Here is a 21,427-nt window from a genome sequence, read left to right on the forward strand (position 1 = left end):
CACTTTGTACAGCAGAAATTAACACAACATTGTAAATCAACTATACTTCAATTTAAAAATTGATAAAAAATACAATAAAATAAAAATAGAACTACCATGTGATGTAGCAACCCCTCTTCTGAGTATATAGCCCAAGGAAATGAAATCACAATTTTGAAGAAATTTCTGCACTTCCATGTTCACTGCAGCATTATTCACAATAGCCAAGATATGGAAACAACATAAGTGTCTGTTGACAGATGAACGGATAAGGACAAGAAAATTATATACGTATATATTTAATGATATGTTATTCAGTGATTAAAAAATAGATATCCTGCCATTAGCAAAACCACAGATGAATCTTGAGGGCATTATACTAAGTGAAATAAGACAAAGAGAGACAAATACTGCATGATCTCACTTATATGTAGAATCCAAAAATGCCAAACTCGGGACTTCCCTGGTGATGCAGTGGTTAAGAATCCACCTGTCAATGCAGGGGACGCGGGTTCGAGCCCTGGTCCGGGAAGATCCCACATGCCGCGGAGCAACTAAGCCCGTGCACCACAACTACTGAGCCTGCGCTCTAGAGCCCGCGAGCCACAACTACTGAAGCCCGCATGCCACAACTACTGCAGCCGAGCACCTAGAGCCCGTGCTCCACAACAAGAGAAGCCACCGCAATCAGAAGCCCACGTACCACAACGAAGAGTAGCCTCCACTCGCCACAACTAGAGAAAGCCCGTGCGCAGCAAAGAAGACCCAATGCAGCCATAAATACATATATAATTAAAAAAAATAAAAATGCCAAACTCATAGAAACAGAGAGTAGATTGGTTTTTGACAAGAGCTAGGGGGTCGGGGAAAGGGGGAGATGCTGGTCAAAGGTACGAACTTCCAATTATAAGATGAATTACATCTGGGGATCTAATGTATGGCATGGTGTAGTTGAAAACTGCTAAGAGAGATCTTGAATGTTTTCACCAGACTCATAAGACATACTTATGTGAGGTGATAGATGCGTTAACTAACCTTCCCATGGCAATCATTTCAGAGTACACACATACACCAAATCATCACATTGTACACCTTAGACTTACATAAAGGTGTAATTCAATTATATCTCAATAAAGCTGGGGGAAAAATAATGTGATGTAGACATACAATGGAATACTATTCAGCCTAAAAAATGAAATCCCATCACATGCAACAACATGGATGAACTCTGAGGACATTATGCTGAGTGAAATAAGCCAGTCGCGAAAAGACAGATTCTGCATGACTCCACTTCTATGAAGTATCTAAAGTAATCGAACTCTTAGAAAGTAGAATGGTGGTTGCCAGGGTCTGGGGGGAAGGCGAAAGAGGAGTTGTTGTTCAAAGGGTATAGAGTTTGCATTTTGCAAGTTGGAAAAGTTCTAGAGGTCTGTTGTACAATAATTGCATATAGGTAACACTACTGTACTGTACACTTAAAAATGGTTAATTTGGTAAATTTCATGTTACATGTTTTTTACCACAATTAAAAAAAGTATTGATGCCCAGGTAAACCCAAAGCAATTAAATCATAATTTCTGTGGGGTGGGACTCAGGCATTAGCATCTTTTTTAAAAGCTTCTCAATGATTCCAGTGTACAGATTTGAGAACCTAGTCTAGATAATGTTGGGGGGGACAGACAGTAGCAAACAAAAAGAAACAAACAAAAGTGTAATCATGCCAGAATAAGGTACCACCAGGTTACTGGGAGGAAAGATCATGACTTCACGATCTTCTAGGAAGGGGCACGATCCCTTGTAGATACAGATGGAGGGCAGAGATAGGAAAGAGCCAGGAATGTCATTTTTAAAAACTACATTTGTTGAAAGTTATCAGATGGCCAGGATATAGAGGGAGAAGAAGGTTGAATTTCAGCCCCGCAGAGCTATATTAGATGAAAGCCTGATAAATCCTGACAATGGAGCTAAAAACTGAGCCCAAGCACCTGCTCTCCCACTGTAGATTGGTAATGAGATCAGTCAGCACCAAAGTGGGGCTGTGAGTACAGCAGACACTACTGGAAACCTATCCAACGGCCATGTCCCCCTTCCCCACTGACTGAGCCCAGTTTTTGATTCAGGGTCTACTGTCTGCCCTGAGATGACTCAGGTTAATTCTGATTGTTCTAAAACATCTGTGTGCACTCATTCCCTTTGCCAATAATTGGGTTAGGGTTGGGTCCATAATCCAGTTCTGGCCAACAAAAGGAGAAGTCACCTAAGGGGAGGAGGGATTATGGGAAAGGTTTCTGGCTTTTAAAAAGATACCAACATTTTCTATGTCTACATCTTTATTCCTGCCCTGCAACTGAGGACATGGGGTGGGAGAGTGAAGCTGGGGCAAAATGAGAGTAGCATCGACATATATACACTACCGGATGTAAAATAGCTGGCTGGTGGGAAGCATCAGCATAGCACAAAGGAGATGGGCTCGGTACTTTGCGATGACCTAGAGGGGTGGGATAGGGAGAATGGGAGGGAGGCTCAAGAGGGACGGGATACGGGGACACGTGTATGCGTATGGCTGATTCACTTCGCTGTGCAACAGAAACTAACGCAGTATTGTGAAGCAATTATACTCCAATAAAGATCTATTAAGAAAAAAGAAATAAAGGAATAGAGTCACAACTTAAAATAAAAAAAGATACCAACAAGGAAGAAACAGTTCTTTTTCTGCCCTGGATGGTAAGGATATGATGATGTCTGGAGCAGCTGCATCCAACTTGACACCATAAGGGAGCCAGCCTATGTTATAAGGATGGCAGAGTGGAGTGAAAGAAAGAACCTGGGTCCTTGAGGACACTGTTGAGCTGCTGAATTAACCAAGCTCTAATTCCCCTCTTCTTAGGTAAGCTAATAAGTCATTTCAGTCAAATGTCATTCGCACTGAGACGTATTGTTACTTGCAGCTGAAAGCCTCACAAACCCGTAAAAAGGACAATTCATATATCTTGTTTTGGTTTTTGGGTTTTTTGGCAAACATCAGCTAGTTCCTTGTTCGAGAACAAGTAAACAGAAAACACTAAGAAATTGGGCATATGAAAAAATATTTCTGAATAAGCAAAAAAAAGTATTACTCTAAAGACTCAGGAGGGGACTTCCCTGGTGGTGCAGTGGTTAAGAATCTGCCTGCCAATGCAGGGCACACAGGTTCGAACCCTGGTCCGGGAAGATCCCACATGCCACGGAGCAACTAAGCCCGTGCGCCCCAACTACTGAGCCTGCGCTCTAGAGCCCGCGAGCCACAACTACTGAGCTTGCACGCCACAACTACTGAAGCCCGCACACCTAGATCCCATGCTCCGCAGCAAAGAGAAGCCACCGCAATGAGAAGCCCGCGCACCGCAATGAAGACTAGCCCCCGCTTGCCATACTAGAGAAAGCCCACACACAGCAACGAAGACCCAAAGCAGCCAAAAATAAATAAATAAATATTTTTAAAAAATGAAGACTCAGGAGGAGCAGATCTTTAAGAGCGATTAATATGACAGTTAGAAGAACAAGTAAGGAGGCTGTTTGGCATCTTGAAGAAGATGAAAGAAAACACAGCCTTCTGAAATAGGAGCAGAAGGCCACGAAGAGAAAACAGATGGAGAAGAAAAAGAAACAGGATGAGATGAGATAAAAGTGGAGAAAGTGAGAAAGGCGTGTAGGGAAACTAAAAATGCATTAGCAAAATCAAAATATTTAAAAGTCATTACAAATATAAGGAATTTAACAAAATTACAAGCAGAACGGGAGAGTTAAACCTCTTAGTCCTTGGAACATCAAGTAGACAATAAGAAGGAAATAGAAGAATTAAATAATATAGTACTTAATATATATGGAGATGGAGAGGGAGAGAGAGAACACTGCAGTATAAAAATAATACGCATTGCTTCAATGTAGCCACAGAATAGTTAAAATGTTTACCATACCTTAGCCCTCAAAGAAAACCACAATAGTTACTTTAAAAAGTAAACATTGGGGACTTCCCTGGTGGCGCAATGGTTAAGAATCCGCCTGCCAATGCAGGTGACATGGGTTCAAGCCCTGGTTCGGGAAGATCCCACATGCCGTGGAGCAACTAAGCCTGTGCACCACAACTACTAAGCCTGCACTCTAGAGCCCGCGAGCCACAACTACTGAGCCTGTGTGCCACAACTACTGAAGCCTGCATGCCTAGAGCCTGTGCTCCACAACAAGAGAAGCCACTGCAATGAGAAGGCCACGCACTGCAACAAACAGTAGCCCCTGCTCGCTGCAACTAGAGAAAGCCCGTGTGCAGTAACAAAGACCCAACGCAGCCAAAAATAAATTTAAAAATAAATAAATTAAATAAAATAATTTTAGTCGAAACTACAATACTAGAAGAAAACACAGGTGTAAGTCTTCATGACCTTGATTTAGGCAATGGTTTCTTAGATATGAAACCAAAAACACAAGCAACTAAAGAAAAATAAACTGGACTTGATCAAAATTTAAAACTCTGAGCTTCAAAGGACACTACTAAGAAAGTGAAAGACAGGTGGCTGCCATAGGTGGAGGTGAGAGGTGGGCAAAATGGGTGAAGGTTAATCATTAGAGAAATGCAACTCAAAACTACAATGAGGGATCACCTCACACCAGTCAGAATGGCCATCATCAAAAAATCTAGAAACAATAAATGGTGGAGAGGGTGTGGAGAAAAGGGAACACTCTTGCACTGTTGGTGGGAATGTAAATTGATACAGCCACTGTGGAGAACAGTATGGAGGTTTCTTAAAAAACTAAAAATAGGGCTTCCCTGGTGGTGCAGTGGTTGAGAATCTGCCTGCCAGTGCAGGGGACACGGGTTCGAGCCCTGCTCTGGGAAGATCCCACATGCCGCGGAACAACTAGGCCTGTGAGCCACAACTACTGAGCCTGCGCGTCTGGAGCCTGTGCTCCGCAACAAGAGAGGCCGCGATAATGAGAGGTCCGCGCACCGCGATGAAGAGTGGCCTCCGCCTGCCGCAACTGGAGAAAGCCCTCGTACAGAAACGAAGACCCAACACAGCCAAAAATTAATTAATTAATTAAAAAAAAAACAAAACTAAAAATAGAACTACCATATGACCCAGCAATACCACTACGGGGCATATACCCTGAGAAAACCATAATTCAAAAAGAGTCATGGGGTTCCCTGGTGGCTCAGTGGCTGAGAGTCCGCCTGCCAATGCAGGGGACACAGGTTCGTGCCCCGGTCCGGGAAGATCCCACATGCCGCGGAGCGGCTGGGCCCGTGAGCCATGGCCGCTGAGCCTGCGCGTCCGGAGCCTGTGCTCCGCAACGGGAGAGGCCACAGCAGTGAGAGGCCCACGTGCCGCAAAAAGGAAAGGAAAAAAAAAATGGGTGAAGGTGGTCAAAAGGCATAAACTTCCTGTTATAAAATAAATAAGTCCTGGAGATGTAATGTACAGCATGGTGACTATAGCTAATAATACTATATTGTATATTTGAAAATTGCTGGGACTTCCCTGACGGTCCAGTGGTTAGGACTCCACATATTCACTGCCAAAGACCCGGGTTCAATCCCTGGTCAGGGAACTAAGATCCTGCAAACCGTGCAGTGTGGCCAAAAAAAAAAAACAATTGCTAAGAGAGTAGATCTTAAGAGTTCTTATAACTATGTGTGGCTGTGGATGATCTAGACTTATTGTGATCATTTTACAATATATACAAATATCAAATCATTAAGTTGTATACCTGAAATTAATATCACGTTATATGTCAATTACATCTCCTTTGGAAAAAAAAGTGAGTGGCAACCCACAGAGTAGGAGAAAACATTAGCAAACCATGTATCATAATGGTCATTATGTGTTGAACTGTGTCCCTCCAAAAAGATATTTTGAGGTCCTAACCCCCAGTACCTCTAGAATATGACTTTACTTGGAAATATGGTCTTCACAGAGGTAATCAAGTCAACATGAAGTCATCTGGGTGGGCCCTAATCCAATGTGACTGGTGTTCTTCTGAATGGGGGGAAATTTAGACACAGAGAGGGACTCTCATAGAGAGAAGATGATGTGGAGACACACAGGCAAAAGAGGGCCATGTGACTGGAGTGATGCATCTACAAACCACAGAAGGCCAAGGACTGCCAGCAAACACCAGAGGCTAGAGCAGAGAAAGCATGGCCCAGCTGACACCTTGATTTCAAACTTCTAGCTTCCAGAAGTGAAGAACAAGAAATTTCCTTTGTTTTAAGCCATCTAATTTTGGGTACTTTGTTTTAGCAGCCCTAGGAAAGTAATACAAAGGTATACAGAATATACAGATTAGACAAAAAACCTCTTATAACTCAATGACAAAAAGAAAACCCAGCACATGAAAAGAGGTTCAACATCATTAGTCATTATGGAAATGTAAACTGAAACTGCAGTGAGATACCATTTCATATCCACTAGGATGGCTAAAATCAGCAAGACAAACAAGTGTTGGTGAGGAGGTGGAGAAACTGGAAGCCTTGTACATTTGCTGGTGGGAATGTAAAAAGGTAGAGTTGCTTTGGAAGATAGTCTGGCAATTCCTCAAAAAGTTCAGCAGCTCCTCAAAAAGATAAAAAAGTTTCCATATGTATTGGTCAGCTCAGGCTGCCATAACAAGATACTGTAGACTGGGTGGCTTAAACAACAAAAATGTATTTTCTCACAGTTCTAAAGGCTAGAAATCCCAGACGATGCTTTGCAGATTCATGTTTGTATTCTAGTGAGGGCTCTCTTCCTGACTTGCAGACAGCCACCTTCTTGCTGTGTCCTCACCTGTCTTTTCCTCTGTGTATGCACAAAGAGAGCAAATGAGCTCTGGTGTCTGTTCCTCTTCTCGTAAGGACACTAGTCCTTGGGATTAGGGCCTCGCCCTTATGATCTCATTAACCTTAATTATTTCCTTAAAGGCCCTATCTCCAAATACAGTCACACTGGGGGTTAAGGCTTCAACATATGAACCTGGGAGAGACAATTCAGTCTATGACATCATATGACCTAGCAATTCCACTCCTAAGTATATACCCAAGAGGACTGAAAACCTGTTTCCACAAAAACTTGTACATGAATGTTCATAGCACCATTACTCTAATAGCCAAAAAGCAGAAACAGTCCAAAGTCCATAAACTGATGAATGAATACACAAAATTGTGGTATATCCATACAATGGAACATTAGTCAGCCATAAAAGGAATGGCATACTGATACATATTACAACATGGACAAACCGTGAAAACATTATGCTAAGTGAAAAAAGACAGACGTAAAAGTCCACATACTGTATAATTCCATGTATATAAAATGCCCAGAATAGGCAAATCCATAGAAACAGAGAGTAGATTAGTAGTTATTAGGGGCTGGAGGGGGTGGGAGGAATGGGAAGTGACTGTTAATGGGTTTCTTTGGGGGATGATGAAAATGTTCTGGAATTAGAGAGTTTGTGATAGCTGCTAGGAAAAATGACTGAATTGTACACTTTAAAAGGTAAGTGAAATTTTATGGTATGTGAATTATATCTACAAAGAAAATGACAACATGAACAATGTGATATATTATGTATAAAAACATACTGGATGTGACCAAAGCTATTCTTAGAGGAAATTTCATAGGCTTAAAATATTAAAACTATAATATAAAAACTAAGCACTGGGACTTCACTGGTGGTCCAGCAGTTAAGACTCCGTGCTCCCAATGCAGGGTTCGATCCCTGGTCAGGGAACTAGATCCCACATGCACGCCACAACTAAATATCCCGCGTACTGCAACTAAGTCTGCATGCTGCAATGAAGATCCTGCCTGCAGCAACAAAGATCCCATGTGCTGCAACTAAGACCTGGCACCGGCAAATACATAAATAAATATTTTTAAAAAAAACAACTAAGCACTGAACTCACCTAGAAAAAGACTTCAGGAAATCAGAAGGATGGTAGTAATAAAGATAAAATCATAAAATAAGTGACAAAAGTAAAGAGCAGTGGAATTGATAGTTCAAGAGCTGGTTATTTGTCATAACCAATAAAATAAACTTCTAACCAGAATAATTCTAAAAAAGACATCACAGGACACAATATGAAGAAAGAGAAAGTAGAGTTAACTCCAGATACTATGGAAAGTTTTTAAATAAGCGTTTCTGGGCTAATAAATTAGAAAAAGATAATCAAAAGATTTTCTATGAAAGTACAGATTAACAAAACTGATTCAAGAAGAAGTTATAGAAAAGATTGAGAACATCAGCAAGGTACAGTTTCCCAGGCAGTTTTGCATGCCTTCAAAGAATGATAATTATGCTATTTAAACTGTCCCAGAACAGAGAAAAAGACGAGATTATTCCTGATGCCTTTTTCAAAGCCAGCCCAAAATGCTAAAACTTGACAAAGAACACAATAATTTAAAAAAAAACCACTCTCGGGGGCTTCCCTGGTGGCGCAGTGGTTGAGAGTCTGCCTGCCGGTGCAGGGGACACGGGTTCGAGACCTGGTCTGGGGGGATCCCGCATGCCGCGGAGCCGCCGGGCCCGTGAGCCATGGCCGCTGAGCCTGCGCATCTGGAGCCTGTGCTCCGCAACGGGAGAGGCCGCGATAGTGAGGGGCCCGCGCACCGCTGTGAGGAGTGGCCCCCGCTTGCCACAACTAGAGAAAGCCCTCGCACAGAAACGAAGACCCAACACGGCCATAAATAAATAAATTAAAAAAAAAAAAACTACTCTCTCTTATAAAGGTAGATGGAAAAAATATTAAAATATAAGCAAATTAATTCAGCAAATATTAAAAGAATAATACAGTCATCGGCAGTAGGGTATAATCTAGGAAGGCAAAAAGAACTCACACTGAAAAAATCCATTAATAGAATTCATCGTATCGAAAGGTCAAAGACAAAAAATCGTGGTCATCTTGAAAGATGCTCAAGAAGCATTTTGTAAAATTAACATCCATTGCTGATTTTTCTGAAAAGTTCAGTAAAAAGTGAAAGCATTATACGGCCAAGGGGCTAAAAGCAGGGCTTTGGTATTAGACAGACCTGAGTTCAAAGATGGGTCTCGACTACTAGCTGGCTGACTTTGGATAATTCACTTGGCGTCTCAGACTTCAGTTTCACCATCTGAAAGATGATTATCATTCGATTTAAATGAATTAATGTAGAAAATCATATTGCACAGTGCCAAACACAGAGCCGCACTCAATCAGTGAAAGTATTTTTATTAACAAAATGGAAACAGAAGAGTATTTCCTTAACATGATTTTTAAATCCATCTATATCAAAACAGGATTATTATCAGGAAATACCAGATAAAAATTTGTGTTACGTATATTATACAAAAGGGGTTTTATAGTAGATAGTTCTAGGTATGGATATAGAAATAGAAAAAAATGTGGAAGGATATACTCCAAGATATTAGTAGTTGTATATCTCTGGATAATAGGATTATGGGTGCTCATTTTCTTTTTCTATTCTGAAATTTTAAAAATATAAATGCAATAGCAAATGTTAAATCATAATAGAGATAGTAAAAAAAAAACAACAAACTGTTGTTCCAGAAAATCAGGCAAGTTGGGAAATCTCTCCCAAAAGGCAGAGGAAATGGATTAAGGGCTGAAAATGATAAAGGAAGCGACAAGATTTGAGAATCAGAAAATGGACGTACAACTCAAGGTTTAGAAAGAGTCTTAAGAGAGAAATCAGAGTTATCAGAAGTTCTAGTCAAAGTAATAACTGGAAATAAAAACGGAAAAAAAATTTTCCAGGAATAAAAAAAGGTATGCAGATCCAAAGTTTTACTGTGTTCTAGCCAAACGCAATGAAAAGAGGTCAATATTGGTTAAAGTTTACTTTCACCAGTAGCCTAAGAATTATACAAACATCCATGTGTGTACACATTCATATTCAAGTCACCTACAAAACAATGATTACCCTGGCCTCAGACTATTCTGCAATACGACTGCCATCAGACGGGGAAGCAGAGTCACAAACGGAACATATCTTCTCAGATATGAAAAGACCATACCACTCACTCACTTATCTTTCTTGCAAAGGATACTTGAAGGATTACTTGAAGCTGAGTGAGACAAATCAAAAGTAAATGTCAAGAATGAGGAAGATGTAGTATAAAAGGATTGTAGGTCTTCATTTATTCATCTCAATTCCAGACTCCGAAATGTGACTTATGTGTTGACCAGTGAATTCTATCGCCCCTGACAGTCTGACCCTCCGTGCTTCCTTGCTCTTTTCCAGGACTATGAAAGAGGGTGACAATGCAGCAAAACCCTTGCAGAGGCCGAGGGACGAAGTCAGAGGGATACACACAGGGTCCCTCTTTCTAAGACAGGAAAGAAGGAGGTATGATTCTGGTTCCCACTGAAATTTCCGAGAAGGGAGGGCAAAAGATTGAGGAACCTTCCACCCCTTTTGCCGGGAAACGAGAGGCAAGGCAACTGCAGAGTTGGATGTGGGGCATAGGCTTTCCGCGAGGTCAGGAAAAGGAGCACGCACTGGCTCCCGCAGAATCACTAACACTCATAACCTCTCTGGCCCAGAGGCACAGAGTCACCTGTATCCTCAATCTCTCCTCCGTGGCCTTCGGGAAGGGGGCTGACCTCGATGGGGGGTCGCCAGGGTCGGGGATTTTTGTTTAAGACCAGCGATCGCAGTTTATCCGGGGTGGCTGCGGGCTGTGGGGATGCTCGCGGTGGGCTGGACGGGCGGGCGCGCGGGGTGCGTAAGGCCTTACCCCCGGCACCGGTGGAGACGGTGACCTGCGCGTAGGTGGTTCCCGCGGCGGCCTCCGGACCCGACACTCCGTTGAGCGCGGCTACGCGCACGGTGTAGCGCGCGCCGGGCCGCAGATGCAGCAGTGTGGCGGCGCGCTCCCGCAGCCCCGCCTGGCGCGGCACGAAGGCCACGCGCGGCCCGCACGGCTCGCAGGCGCCCGCCGGGCCCTCGCGGCCGCAGCGCAGGCACAGCAGCGAGTAGGTGACGTCCGAGCGGCCGCCCGAGTCGGCCGGAGGCAGCCAGCGCAGCCGCAGCGCCAGCGGCGAGCGGCTCAAGCTGTACTGCAAGTCCCGCGGCGCCGACGGCGGCCCTGGGGGCACAGAGGCGGGCGCCGTCAGGGGCGGGGGGAGGAAGGGCGGGATGGGGGCGGGGGCAGTGAGGGGGAGGGACGGGGGCGTGGAGCAGTGAGGGGCGGGATGTGGGGGTGGGGCGCGGTCAGGGATGGGGTGGGAGGATGTCGGTGAGGGGATGAGGTTGGGGATCTGGGGACCCAGCAGAGTGTGAGGGGCGGGAGTCCCCCGCCTGGCTGGAAAGTTGGGAGAGGTGAGGGCGGGGATGGTTGTAGGCGGCGCACACGGTGATCCCCCAACAAGCCTAACCTCATCCCTCCGTCTGGACTGTCTCTGTTGTCCTGCTTCTTCCAAACCCGGGCCCCGGCCCCCATCACCGCCCCAGGCTCCCCTCCCTCCACTCTGCCGTCTGCGTCGCTGGCCCCCACGTGCGCCCTGGCGCCCCCGAGTGTGGAACCCCTGCCCTCACAACGCCTCGATTACGCCCTTATGGACCGCCCCACCCACCATCCGGAAGGCATTCAGGAGGGGGACTCACGGGTGCAGGACGCCGAGGGCGGGTCGCTGGGCGAGCGCGCGTAGCTGTCCTGGCACACGCAGAACGTGGACGCGTTTTCCAGGGCCCGGCTGTGCTCCGGGCACGGCGAGCAAAGGGGCCGCCGCGGGGACACCTTGTAAAACCCTGGGGGACAGGCTGCGGGGAGGAACTGCGTGAGGAGGGGGCTCCGCCACAGCTTCTGGCTCCCCCCCCCCCCACGCTTTCCTGACTGCCCCCACTGTGGTGGGCCTTATCTCCTCGAATTGTGATGGGGAAGTGGGGGGCGGGGGTCTCAGCTACTCCAGCACCGCCCCGGGGGTGGCAGCTCGTGACTGACCAACGCAGTATTACTTAACCCTTAGTAAGCGCTTAACGTGCAGACACTGCAATGTTTCTCTTTCAGTAATTCATTAAATGCTCATAACGACCTGTGAGGTATGTGCTTTATCCTCATTTTTTAAATGGGGAAGCTAAGGCTCAGAGAGGCTAAGTAACTTGCCCAATGTCCCACAGCTAGTGAGTGGAGGGATTCCAGCCAAAGCCGACTGGTTTGAGAGACCACACCACACTGCCCTAACGCCCACTGGGAGAAAAGGAACCAAACTTTCCGGTTTTGATGTGAGGACAGAAGAGAGAGGCCTCGAAGGGGTGTCCCACAGTTACCCAAGGACAGATACCCACACACTCCCAGTTACAGAGACAAAAACTCTGACGCACACAAACACACACACTTGTCAGAGCTTCCTCCCACCTCCACTATTTGGGGGCTAATGCATCATAAATCCTCTACTGACGCACTTGGTTCCCATTTGAAAGTGGAGCCAGCCAGGTGGAGAGAGGAGAGGGACAGTGAAAGTTCCCTGGTTCTAGCCTTGGCACCTCCTCAGTTATTTTGCTTCTCTCACCTCCCCCAGAAGTCAATGGTTAAGAGCAAAGGCTTTTATATCTAAACAACCTGGGTTTGCAGCTGAGTCGCACCACTTATTTGCTGTGTGGCCTTGGGCAAGTTGGTGACCTCTCTGAGCCTTGTATAGAATACCTACCTCAAAAAGGTGCTTGGAAGATTGAGATAAAACATGCAAACTGCTTAGCCCAGTACAGACAACAATTATACAATAATGGTAGTAATCACTTTTCCTCCAACTCAGGCCTGAAGTGGAAACAGCTAAGCACCCACTTTAAAATATTCCTCACCAGCTGGGCCAGGGAGGGAAGCAATGGCTCTTGGCCCTCCTCTCAGAGCTTGGGTGGTCCTCACCTGGTTCCCTGCCCCCGCCAGGACTTCTCTATCCCTCTCCTCTGGTTTAGCTGCTTGTGGAAGACTGGCTGCTCTCCAGCCCCAAGAAGACATAGTACAGAAGAAGGGATGCAGACTATAGCACTTGGGAAGAACTTTCAGAACTTTCCCTGTCTGGGAGGAGAGGGCAGAGGGTTGAGTGTTCCCATTATCTGGAAGGCTTAGGTTTGCGGGGGAGGGGCGTCCATGTTGCCTAGAGTCCTGGGCTTTGGGCAGCTTTGGGCAGGGTCTCCAAAGCCCAGGAGGCTTTGGAAGTCTGCCTTCAGAATGAAGCACAGAGCTAGCTAACATCGTGGTCTAATGGGCAACAGCCACCCGGGCTGGGACTCAGGAGACCTGGGTTCCGGTGTTAGCTCTGCCACTTCCTGTGCCTCTCTGGCCTTGAGAAACCATCAGTCAAATGAGAATAATAAGCATGGCCTGCCCACCTCCATTGTGAAATAAGAGAGGGATCTGTTTGCGGGAGCAGGAGCAGGGTAGGGGGGTAGGGTCCTCACCGCAGGAGGGAAAGAATGTGGGAGGCTCCTTTTCTCCGTGTGTATGTGGGTGTCTGGGGTCCTAGAGATGGGTGGTCCCATCAGAGACAGCATTGCTTATTTCTACTTGGAGAGGCTCTGCTTAAAAGAGGTTGTATTGAGGGGCAGACTCAGGAAGTGACTCCTGACTCCCGGCCCCTGCCTCTTTCGGAGTCAGAATTTCAGGGGTTGTCTAGTTCAACTCCCACTGGCCCACCCTCCAGCAGCTTTCCTAGCAGTAGCCACAGTCTTTGCTCAGATACTTGGTAATGGGGAGCCAACCTCCCTCTGAGGCCGCCTCTGCTGAACAATGCTGGCAGTTAGAAAGTGCTTCCTTTATGTTGAGTCCAAAGCAGCCTCCCTGCCTGTAACCCACCTCATGCCACCTCATTGCAGAGGATTGATGTGCCCTGTAGAGCTTAGCATGTCTGCTTGGGTCCCTCTGCTCCAGGGCAGTCCTACAGAGATTTGAAGACATGAGTCATACACTCTGATTTTTCCCTCAAGGGAAACCCCAAGTCTTTCAATAATTCCTCTGGTGGCTGGGAGAGAAGGAACAAGAGTCATGGTCACTAAAAAGAGAAGCCTCCACATCCATCTGCCTTTAGAGAGGGCTCTATAATAGCTGCAGAAGGCACTTGCAGGGTCTTCCCTTTCTAAATACAAATCTGATCATTTCCTTCCCTTTTTTTTTTTTTTTTTTTTTTTTTTTTGCGGTACGCGGGCCTCTCACTGTTGTGGCCTCGCCCGTTGTGGAGCACAGGCTCTGGACGCACAGGCTCAGCGGCCATGGCTCACGGGCCCAGCCGCTCCGCGGCATGTGGGATCTTCCCAGACCGGGGCACGAACCCATGTCCCCTGCATTGGCAGGCGGACTCTCAACCACTGTGCCACCAGGGAAGCCCGTTTCCTTCCCTTCTTGAAACCCTCCCACAGCTCCCCAATGCCAGCCACCCCACCCATCCGTACTGAACTTTTCCTTTCACACCTCTGGATCTTGTCCTGTAATCTTACACCCCTTCTCTTCTGGTGAACTACTATGTTCCTCCAAATCCTAGTTCAAAATAACACCTCCCTTGTGAAGCTTTCCCTGGCATCCTCCCCACCTCCATACTCCCCAAGGCAGAGTTGATGCCATTACAAATGGCCTTTGTCTGGTCTCAGCCAAAGTCAGAAGTGGGATTGGGCTCCTGGGTGTGTGTGTGTGTGTGTGTCCCTCTCATTGCCCAGAGGGTGTATCCAAACCCCCTCCTCCAACACCTGATCCAGTCATTCAACAATTTTTTAGCATCGAATATGAGCCAGGTGCTGTTCTAGGCTCTGAAGCTACAGCAGTGAATAAGGCAGACCAGGATTCTACTGTACACTGGTACAGATGCCCTTCTCCTACCTCACAGCGGGAAGAGAGGCCATCAGTTGGTAATTCCCTTCTCTACTAGCTCTTCCTGGTTACGGTACAGGGAGCGGAGCCATAAAAGCAGTCCATTTAGGGTGCGGGCAGTAGGGCACTGTCTGTAGAGTATTTGAAAAGAATGAAACTGACTAAAACGTGGTCTGCTTTTTGTTAGCAGCATGTGTCAGCCATTCTGATCCACATCGGTAATAAAATACTTCTTCCCCTGAGGCCTACTGCTCCCACCACCCCCCACTTGGTACCCCACTGGCTCCTCCCTCATGTGTAAACAAGGCTCACATCTACAGTAAAAATTCTCTCTCCACCGAATGTCCTCCTCAAGACACCAGGCCCTCTCCTCCCCTTTCAAACACAGCCTCCAGAGAGTGTTTACGGTCCCCGACTCTAGCTCCTCAGCTGCCTTCGTCCTTCAACCCACTGCAGCTGGTTGCTCTCTCCATCACTCAGCTGACACTGCTCTTACCAGGGCCACCAGGCAGACACTGGCCAATCCTCGCCTTATCTGACTGCTCACCAACACTGCAGGCCATTCGTTCCTGGGTACCTCCATCGCCCTTGGCTGCCATGAAATCACACTCTCCCCCAGCCTCTGATCACTGCCTTGCAGTCTTTTTTACGGCCTCCATTTCTTCCACTTCCCCCTGTATAGTGCTGTTCTGTGAGAGTTCATCATTGGCCCTCTTGCTTCATACCCCACACATTCTCCCTGGTCTGTCCCAACCACACCTGTAGCTTCAAGTCACATCTATCTCTCTGTTGCTGAGCTCCAGACCCACTTTCTAGCTACCTCCACTTGAACATACCATGGACACCGTCAATCTGATATGTCCATCCACGTCCTGCATTCTCTACCCCAGTCCGTTCAGTCCTCCAGATGCAGATAGGAGAGAGAAGGAGAGATCTGTTCCTGGTGCCCCACAGACCAGAGAGTCCAAAAGGACCCCCAACATGGAGGCTCTGCCCCAGGGGGTGCAGTGATTCTAGTTCAGAGAGTTGGGCGGGATCTTAGTAGTCACCCAGTGCAACCTCCCAGTCTCTCTCTCCAGCTCAAGAATCCCCCTGCTTGGGCTTCCCTGGTGGTGCAGTGGTTACGAGTCTGCCTGCCAGTGCAGAGGACACGAGTTTGAGCCCTGGTCTGGGAAGATGCCACATGCCGCAGAGCAACTAGGCCCGTGCACCACGACTGCTGGGCCTGCGCTCTGGAGCCCATGAGCCACAACTACTGAAGCCCGCGAGCCTGGAGCCCATGCTCCGCAGTGGGAGAGGCCACCGCAGTGAGAGGCCCGCGCACTGCAACGAAGAGTAGCGCCTGCTAGGGGACTTCCCTGGTGGCGCAGTTGATAAGACTCCACGCTCCCAATGCAGGGGGCCCAGGTTCATTCCCTGGTCAGGGAACTAGATCCCACATGCATGCCGCAACTAAGGAGACCTGGAGCCGCAACTAAGGAGCCTGCCTGCTGCAGCTAAGACCTGGCGCAACCAAATAAATAATAAATATTTTAAAAAAAAAAAAAAAAAGAGTAGCGCCTGCTCACTGCAACTAAAGAAAGCCCGAGCGCAGCAACAAAGACCCAATGCAGCCAAAAATAAATAAATTAATTAATTGATTAATTTAAAGAAAATTAAAAAAGAATTCCCCTGCAGCCTCTGACTTGCATATTGTCGGTGACAGGGAGCTCACTCCGTATAATGCAACCAACTCCACTAGCCCCCTAGCTAATAGAGTTGGCCTACTATAACATTCTTCCTTATGCACAGGGGAGGCAGCATGGCGTAGTAGAAAGAACTGGAGAGTTGGGCAAATCTGGATTCAAATCCCAGTTCCCCACTTCCTAAGTGCAAGTGAGGTGTTAATCTCTCTGATCCTCTGTTTCCTCATCTGCAAAATAGGAATAATGATGACTTTATTGCTGTGAATAAATGAGAAGGCCCGTGTGAGGTGCTTATCATGGTGCCTAAAATATAGGTCCTGATGCCCCCTTATATGGAGTCAAATTCACCTCCCATTAACTTCACCCACCGATTCTGGCTGGACCCACTGGAAGCACCGCAAAATGTCTGGACTCCCGGCTCCACATCCCGTGGCTTCCCCGCTCCCCACCCTGCCTCTTTCATCTAGGACACTCTCTCTCCCAACTGCCACCTGCGCGCTACACTCCCACACCACACCCCCCAGTGCGCTGGATACCTTCACAGATGTCACCACGTTCCTGGAATCCCGCACTGCAGCTGCAGCGGCCCACGGGCACAAGCCACTCACCATCGGCGCCGCAGTGCATGCGCGGGGGGCTGCCGGGCTCCCCTTCTGAGTGCGCCACGCACGTTCCGGTCACCTCCACCAGCGTGGAGAATGCGCTCTCGGCTGCGGTGGCTGGGAACGCCGCCAGACCCCGCACTGTAGCGCGGCACTGCTTGTAGTAGACGCGCACAGAGACCAGAGCCACGCATGCGCCCACGTCCTGGAAGGCCAGGTGGAAACCCCGCCGGCTCAGCGGACCGATCTCTCGCACCTCTGTGTTCAGCTTCATCTTGCGCTCGCCCAGGTCGCCCTGCGTGAAGCTCTCGTCCGCCGCGATCGTGTCGATCTTGCGGGGCCGGCTGCCGCCTGGGCGGGGATGCCCACGGCCCAGATCGGCCTCGGTTTCCAGATAGTAGACGTTGAAAGTCTCCTTGCAAGTGCCGGCGGCTCCAGGGATGCTGCTGCAGTCGCGCAGTGTGAACTGCAGCTCCACGAAGATGCGCTGCCCGCGCCCGCGGCTGATCCAGCCAGTCTGCAACCAATTGTCCTGGTTGGGCTCCAGCACGTTGCACACCTGGTAGGTGCGGATGGGACGGTCGTGCTCGTCCACGCCGCTGATCTCCTCCCACTGGGGAGGAGAACAAAGATGTGGGCAGCTCAGAGCCAAGGCGCCCCCAAGAGGTCGAGCCCTGGCGGTGACTCGGGCTGAAACCCCCTTTCCCCATCATTTGGCATTCTCTTCTCCCCTCCTTCTCTATACACAACCCTGAAATTATAAGACGCAGAGCTGGGAGAAACATTGGAGACAACTGAGTCCAACTGACGGGGAAACTGAGGCTCCAGAGAATGGTGACTTGAGTGGATATACACGTCGGGTTAGTAGCAGAGCTAGGAAAGGAGTCTCCTGGCTCTCCACCAGTGCCTTTCCACAACACCAAACTGCTGTCACACTGCCACATCTCCCCACCACTACCGCAAGTTTCCAAGCCTCTTTTAGTATTCCAAGTCTTGCTTGTTCTGTCAATCTATCAATCAACAGCACTGTTTGCTGGATCTATTGGTTGCAAGGCACCATCCAGCACTGGCTCCATCCAGATGCCACGTTTCTGTTCCTAGACACAGTCAGTTGTCTTCTTGCTTTTTCTGTTTGACTGAAGACTCAACGTTTTCTAATAGGTCGCTCTGGCTTGAAGCCAGGGCTGCTGGAGACCACATGCCCTGAGGACCATTTCGATCTGATGTAACCATGGGGAGATAAAGGGACTGAATCCTGGACCACCAGAGGCTCCTTGGGACAGGGACGGAAAGGTTTACACTTACCCCATTACTCGGCAGTGCAGTCCAGCCCAGATCAGCCTGGGAGGCTTTGGAATCCAGGAGGGTGACTAGAGAGAGGGGAGAACAGAAGTGTCAGAAAGCCAGAAGTTCAGGAGTATGAGATTCTTTGGCGAGTTCACTTTAAATTTGCTAATGGAGGGAATTCCCTGGCGGTCCAGTGGTTAGGACTCTGTGTTTTCACTGCCGAGGGCCCAGGTTCAATTCCTGGTGGGGCAACTAAGCTTCGCAGCGCAGCCAAAAAAAAAAAAAAAAAAAAAAATGCTAACTGAGGAAACAGAGAATGTGGTGAAGGACACAGACACGGGTTTTCCACTCCATACCTCCCCACGAGGAAGTGTGAGTAGCTCTAGTCTAAATAAAAGTAGCCACGATGATTAGGGAGGGAGCCTGTATTAGCTTCCTGTGGCTGCTGTGACAAATTACCACAAACAGTGGCTTAAAACAACAAAACTATTCTCTTACAGTTCTGGGTGTCAGAAGTTGAAAATCGGTCTCACTGGTCTAAAGCGAGGGTGTCGGCAACACTGGAGGCTCAACGGGGAGAATCCATTTCCTTACCTTCTTCAGCTTCTAGTGGCCACACCTGGATTCCTTGGCTTGTGACCCCTTCCTCCATCTTCAAAACACACCATTCCAATCTCTGCTTCTGTCATCACATTGCCTTCTCCTCTGATTCTGACTGCCCCTGTGTCCCTCTTATAAAGACCATTGTGATGACAACTGGGCCACCCATATAACCCAGGGTAATCTCTCCAACTCAAGATCCTTAACCACATCTGCAAAGTCTATTGCCATTTATGATAATACACGCAGATTCTGGGGATTAGGATATGGAAATATTTGGGGAGTCATTATTCAGCCTGGCACAGAATCCATGACAAGTACCATAAGACTGGCTTTTAAATGGGGGATCAGTGATCCCCCGCTCCTTCCCAGGTTCCCTAAATTATAACTGAGTGTCGAGAAGAGGGAGAAAGTGAGCATATCAAAGGATTCCTGTATACATCCCTGAATTCACTCATACTTGGGGGTTCTTCTGAGGTCTGGGGTCACCAGGGATGGAAAAGACTTGAACCTTTTCAGTTTGACTCCCAAGGCCTCTGGGGAAAACGAAGTAGAGAGACCCTGCCGGCAGCAACAGAGATAAAAACCTCTCATCTCCTCAGCCAGCCCCTTTCCCAGGGGCTGTCACCTCTACTGCCTTTTGGAAGACTGTCAGGGTTCCTTTAATATATAAAGCCATGGCCCCTTCTATACCAGAGAGGCTTGAAGTCACTTTCTTCCCCCAGGAGGCATCTGACCAGCAGTCTGGATTCCGCTCTCAGCATCGGTCCCAAGAAGCACTGGTTTGGACAGCACAGCAGCAACTCAGAGACAGGAGCCCAGGTCATCCCCAAATCTTGGAAGATTCCTCATCTGGAGCGTAAGCAAGGGGGTGGGGCTCCAAGGTGAGGCCTTTAAGTGTGTTGGTCCCAGACGCGTCAGCGACAATGGGCACGACCGCTGACAGCTTCCCGATTTCGGTGTAACTTACAGCACATCAGAATTGCATATTGGAAAGCATCAGAGATCCAGCGCCCCGACCAACCCCGAGGCCAACGCCTCAGATTCCAGCTCCTCCGGATTCTGCACCTGGATATTACGCCTCTGGATTCAACTGAGGGTACACCTCCCCCAAATCTAGGCAAGATGCGGGCTCTGGTCCAGTGGGCAGCCCCAAACCCGGCAACTCGGATAGCGCTGGTTAGTCTACGCTTCAAAATCAGCACTGCGGACAGCTTCCTGGTCAGCACGTCGGGCAGCTCCCGGACCCAGACACACCCCGGCCCCCACCCGCGCCTCGCCACCCTCGCCTCCAGACCCCGCGCCCCCGCCGTTCGGGTAGACCAGCGCTCTACCTCCTGTTCGCCACGCAGTGGTCCCCTAGGCCCCCGCCGTTCGGGCTCCATCCCGTCTCCCCGTACTCTGATCTCACCTCCGCATCTCCCTGCCCCCACACCTCCCACATCCAATTGCTCAGCCTGTCCGTCTCACCGGCCCCTGAACCGCCGCCTCTGGCTCCCACGGTTCCTGGTCTCTTTCTTCCCCAGCCTCCCAGGTCTCCAGTCCCCGAGCTCCTCAATGCTCCTCTCTTCTCCGTTGTTTAGCCACCTTTCCCTCCGCGTCTCCAGTTCTTTGCTTCCCGCTGCCCGCTTGCTTCAAACCCCAATACCGACTCCAGTCTCTCCATACGACTCCTTCTCCCAGCACCCCTGCTCTCCAGCCTCCTGTATTTTGGCATCCCAGGCTCCAAGAACAGCCGCCAGTCTCCTCACCTTCCTCGGCGGTCCCGGGCCTCCCTGGTCCCAAAAGCAAGGCGAGACAGAGCGGCATCAGGCAGATGAACAGGCGCAGCGGATGTGGGCCGACGCCGGTCTCCATGGTCCGCAGACCGGGCTGTCAGTGCGGCGGCGGCTCGAGCCGCGCCAGCCCCAGCACCGCTGAGCAGTGCCCCCAAGACCCCAGCGCCGGCGGGGGGGCGGGATCTCGCCGGTGACCATCATCCATGGGGACCAAGCATTATGCACTGCCGCGGGAAGTCCACCAATCCCCGCCAGCAGAAGGTGGAGGGGTGGAGTTTCAGAGGCCAGGGGCGGATCAGCGAATTGGAGGCGGGGGAAGGAAGGGGTCCCGCCAGTCTCCAAACCGTGGGGGTGGGGCAGCGCTGAGAGCCGTTTAGGCTCATGGGGAGGGGGATGAGCTGACGTTGGTGGCCCAGAGCGCTGAACCTTAGCCTCTCATTCCTGAGAAGTAGGCGATGTGGGCGCGGCTTAAGGAGGAGCGAACCTCTGGGAGGCAACGACACTTGCAGCCTCAGAGCTAACCTGGAAGACCCCTTGTACCTAGGACTTGCAGGAGGTTTTGAAGCCTGGTATCCTGACCCCAAGCTCTGGGAAGCTCCTCTATCTCCCAGCCCTCGGTTTCTTCCAGTGTCTGCGGCTTCTCTTATCTCGTGGCTCCACCCCGCCCCCTTTCTCCCCGCCC

General features: G+C 49.0%; 1 protein-coding gene across 1 annotated transcript in view; it reads right to left on the minus strand.

Moving 5' to 3' along the window:
- Window positions 1-20,874, minus strand: part of EPHA10 (EPH receptor A10) — a 40,173-nt gene extending 19,299 nt beyond the window's left edge. Inside the window, exons 1-5 of the mRNA XM_032641585.1 lie at window positions 20,719-20,874; window positions 18,386-18,450; window positions 17,015-17,693; window positions 11,601-11,756; window positions 10,732-11,082 (exon numbers count right to left, since the gene is read on the minus strand). Of these exons, the coding sequence (XP_032497476.1) occupies window positions 10,732-11,082; window positions 11,601-11,756; window positions 17,015-17,693; window positions 18,386-18,450; window positions 20,719-20,824 (1,357 nt within the window). The 5' untranslated portion in view covers window positions 20,825-20,874. The remainder of the gene's footprint in view (window positions 1-10,731; window positions 11,083-11,600; window positions 11,757-17,014; window positions 17,694-18,385; window positions 18,451-20,718) is intronic.
- Window positions 20,875-21,427: the final 553 nt, after the last annotated feature.

The sequence above is a fragment of the Phocoena sinus genome, chromosome 1 (assembly GCF_008692025.1).
Source record: "Phocoena sinus isolate mPhoSin1 chromosome 1, mPhoSin1.pri, whole genome shotgun sequence".
NCBI classification, from domain to species: Eukaryota; Metazoa; Chordata; class Mammalia; order Artiodactyla; family Phocoenidae; genus Phocoena; species Phocoena sinus.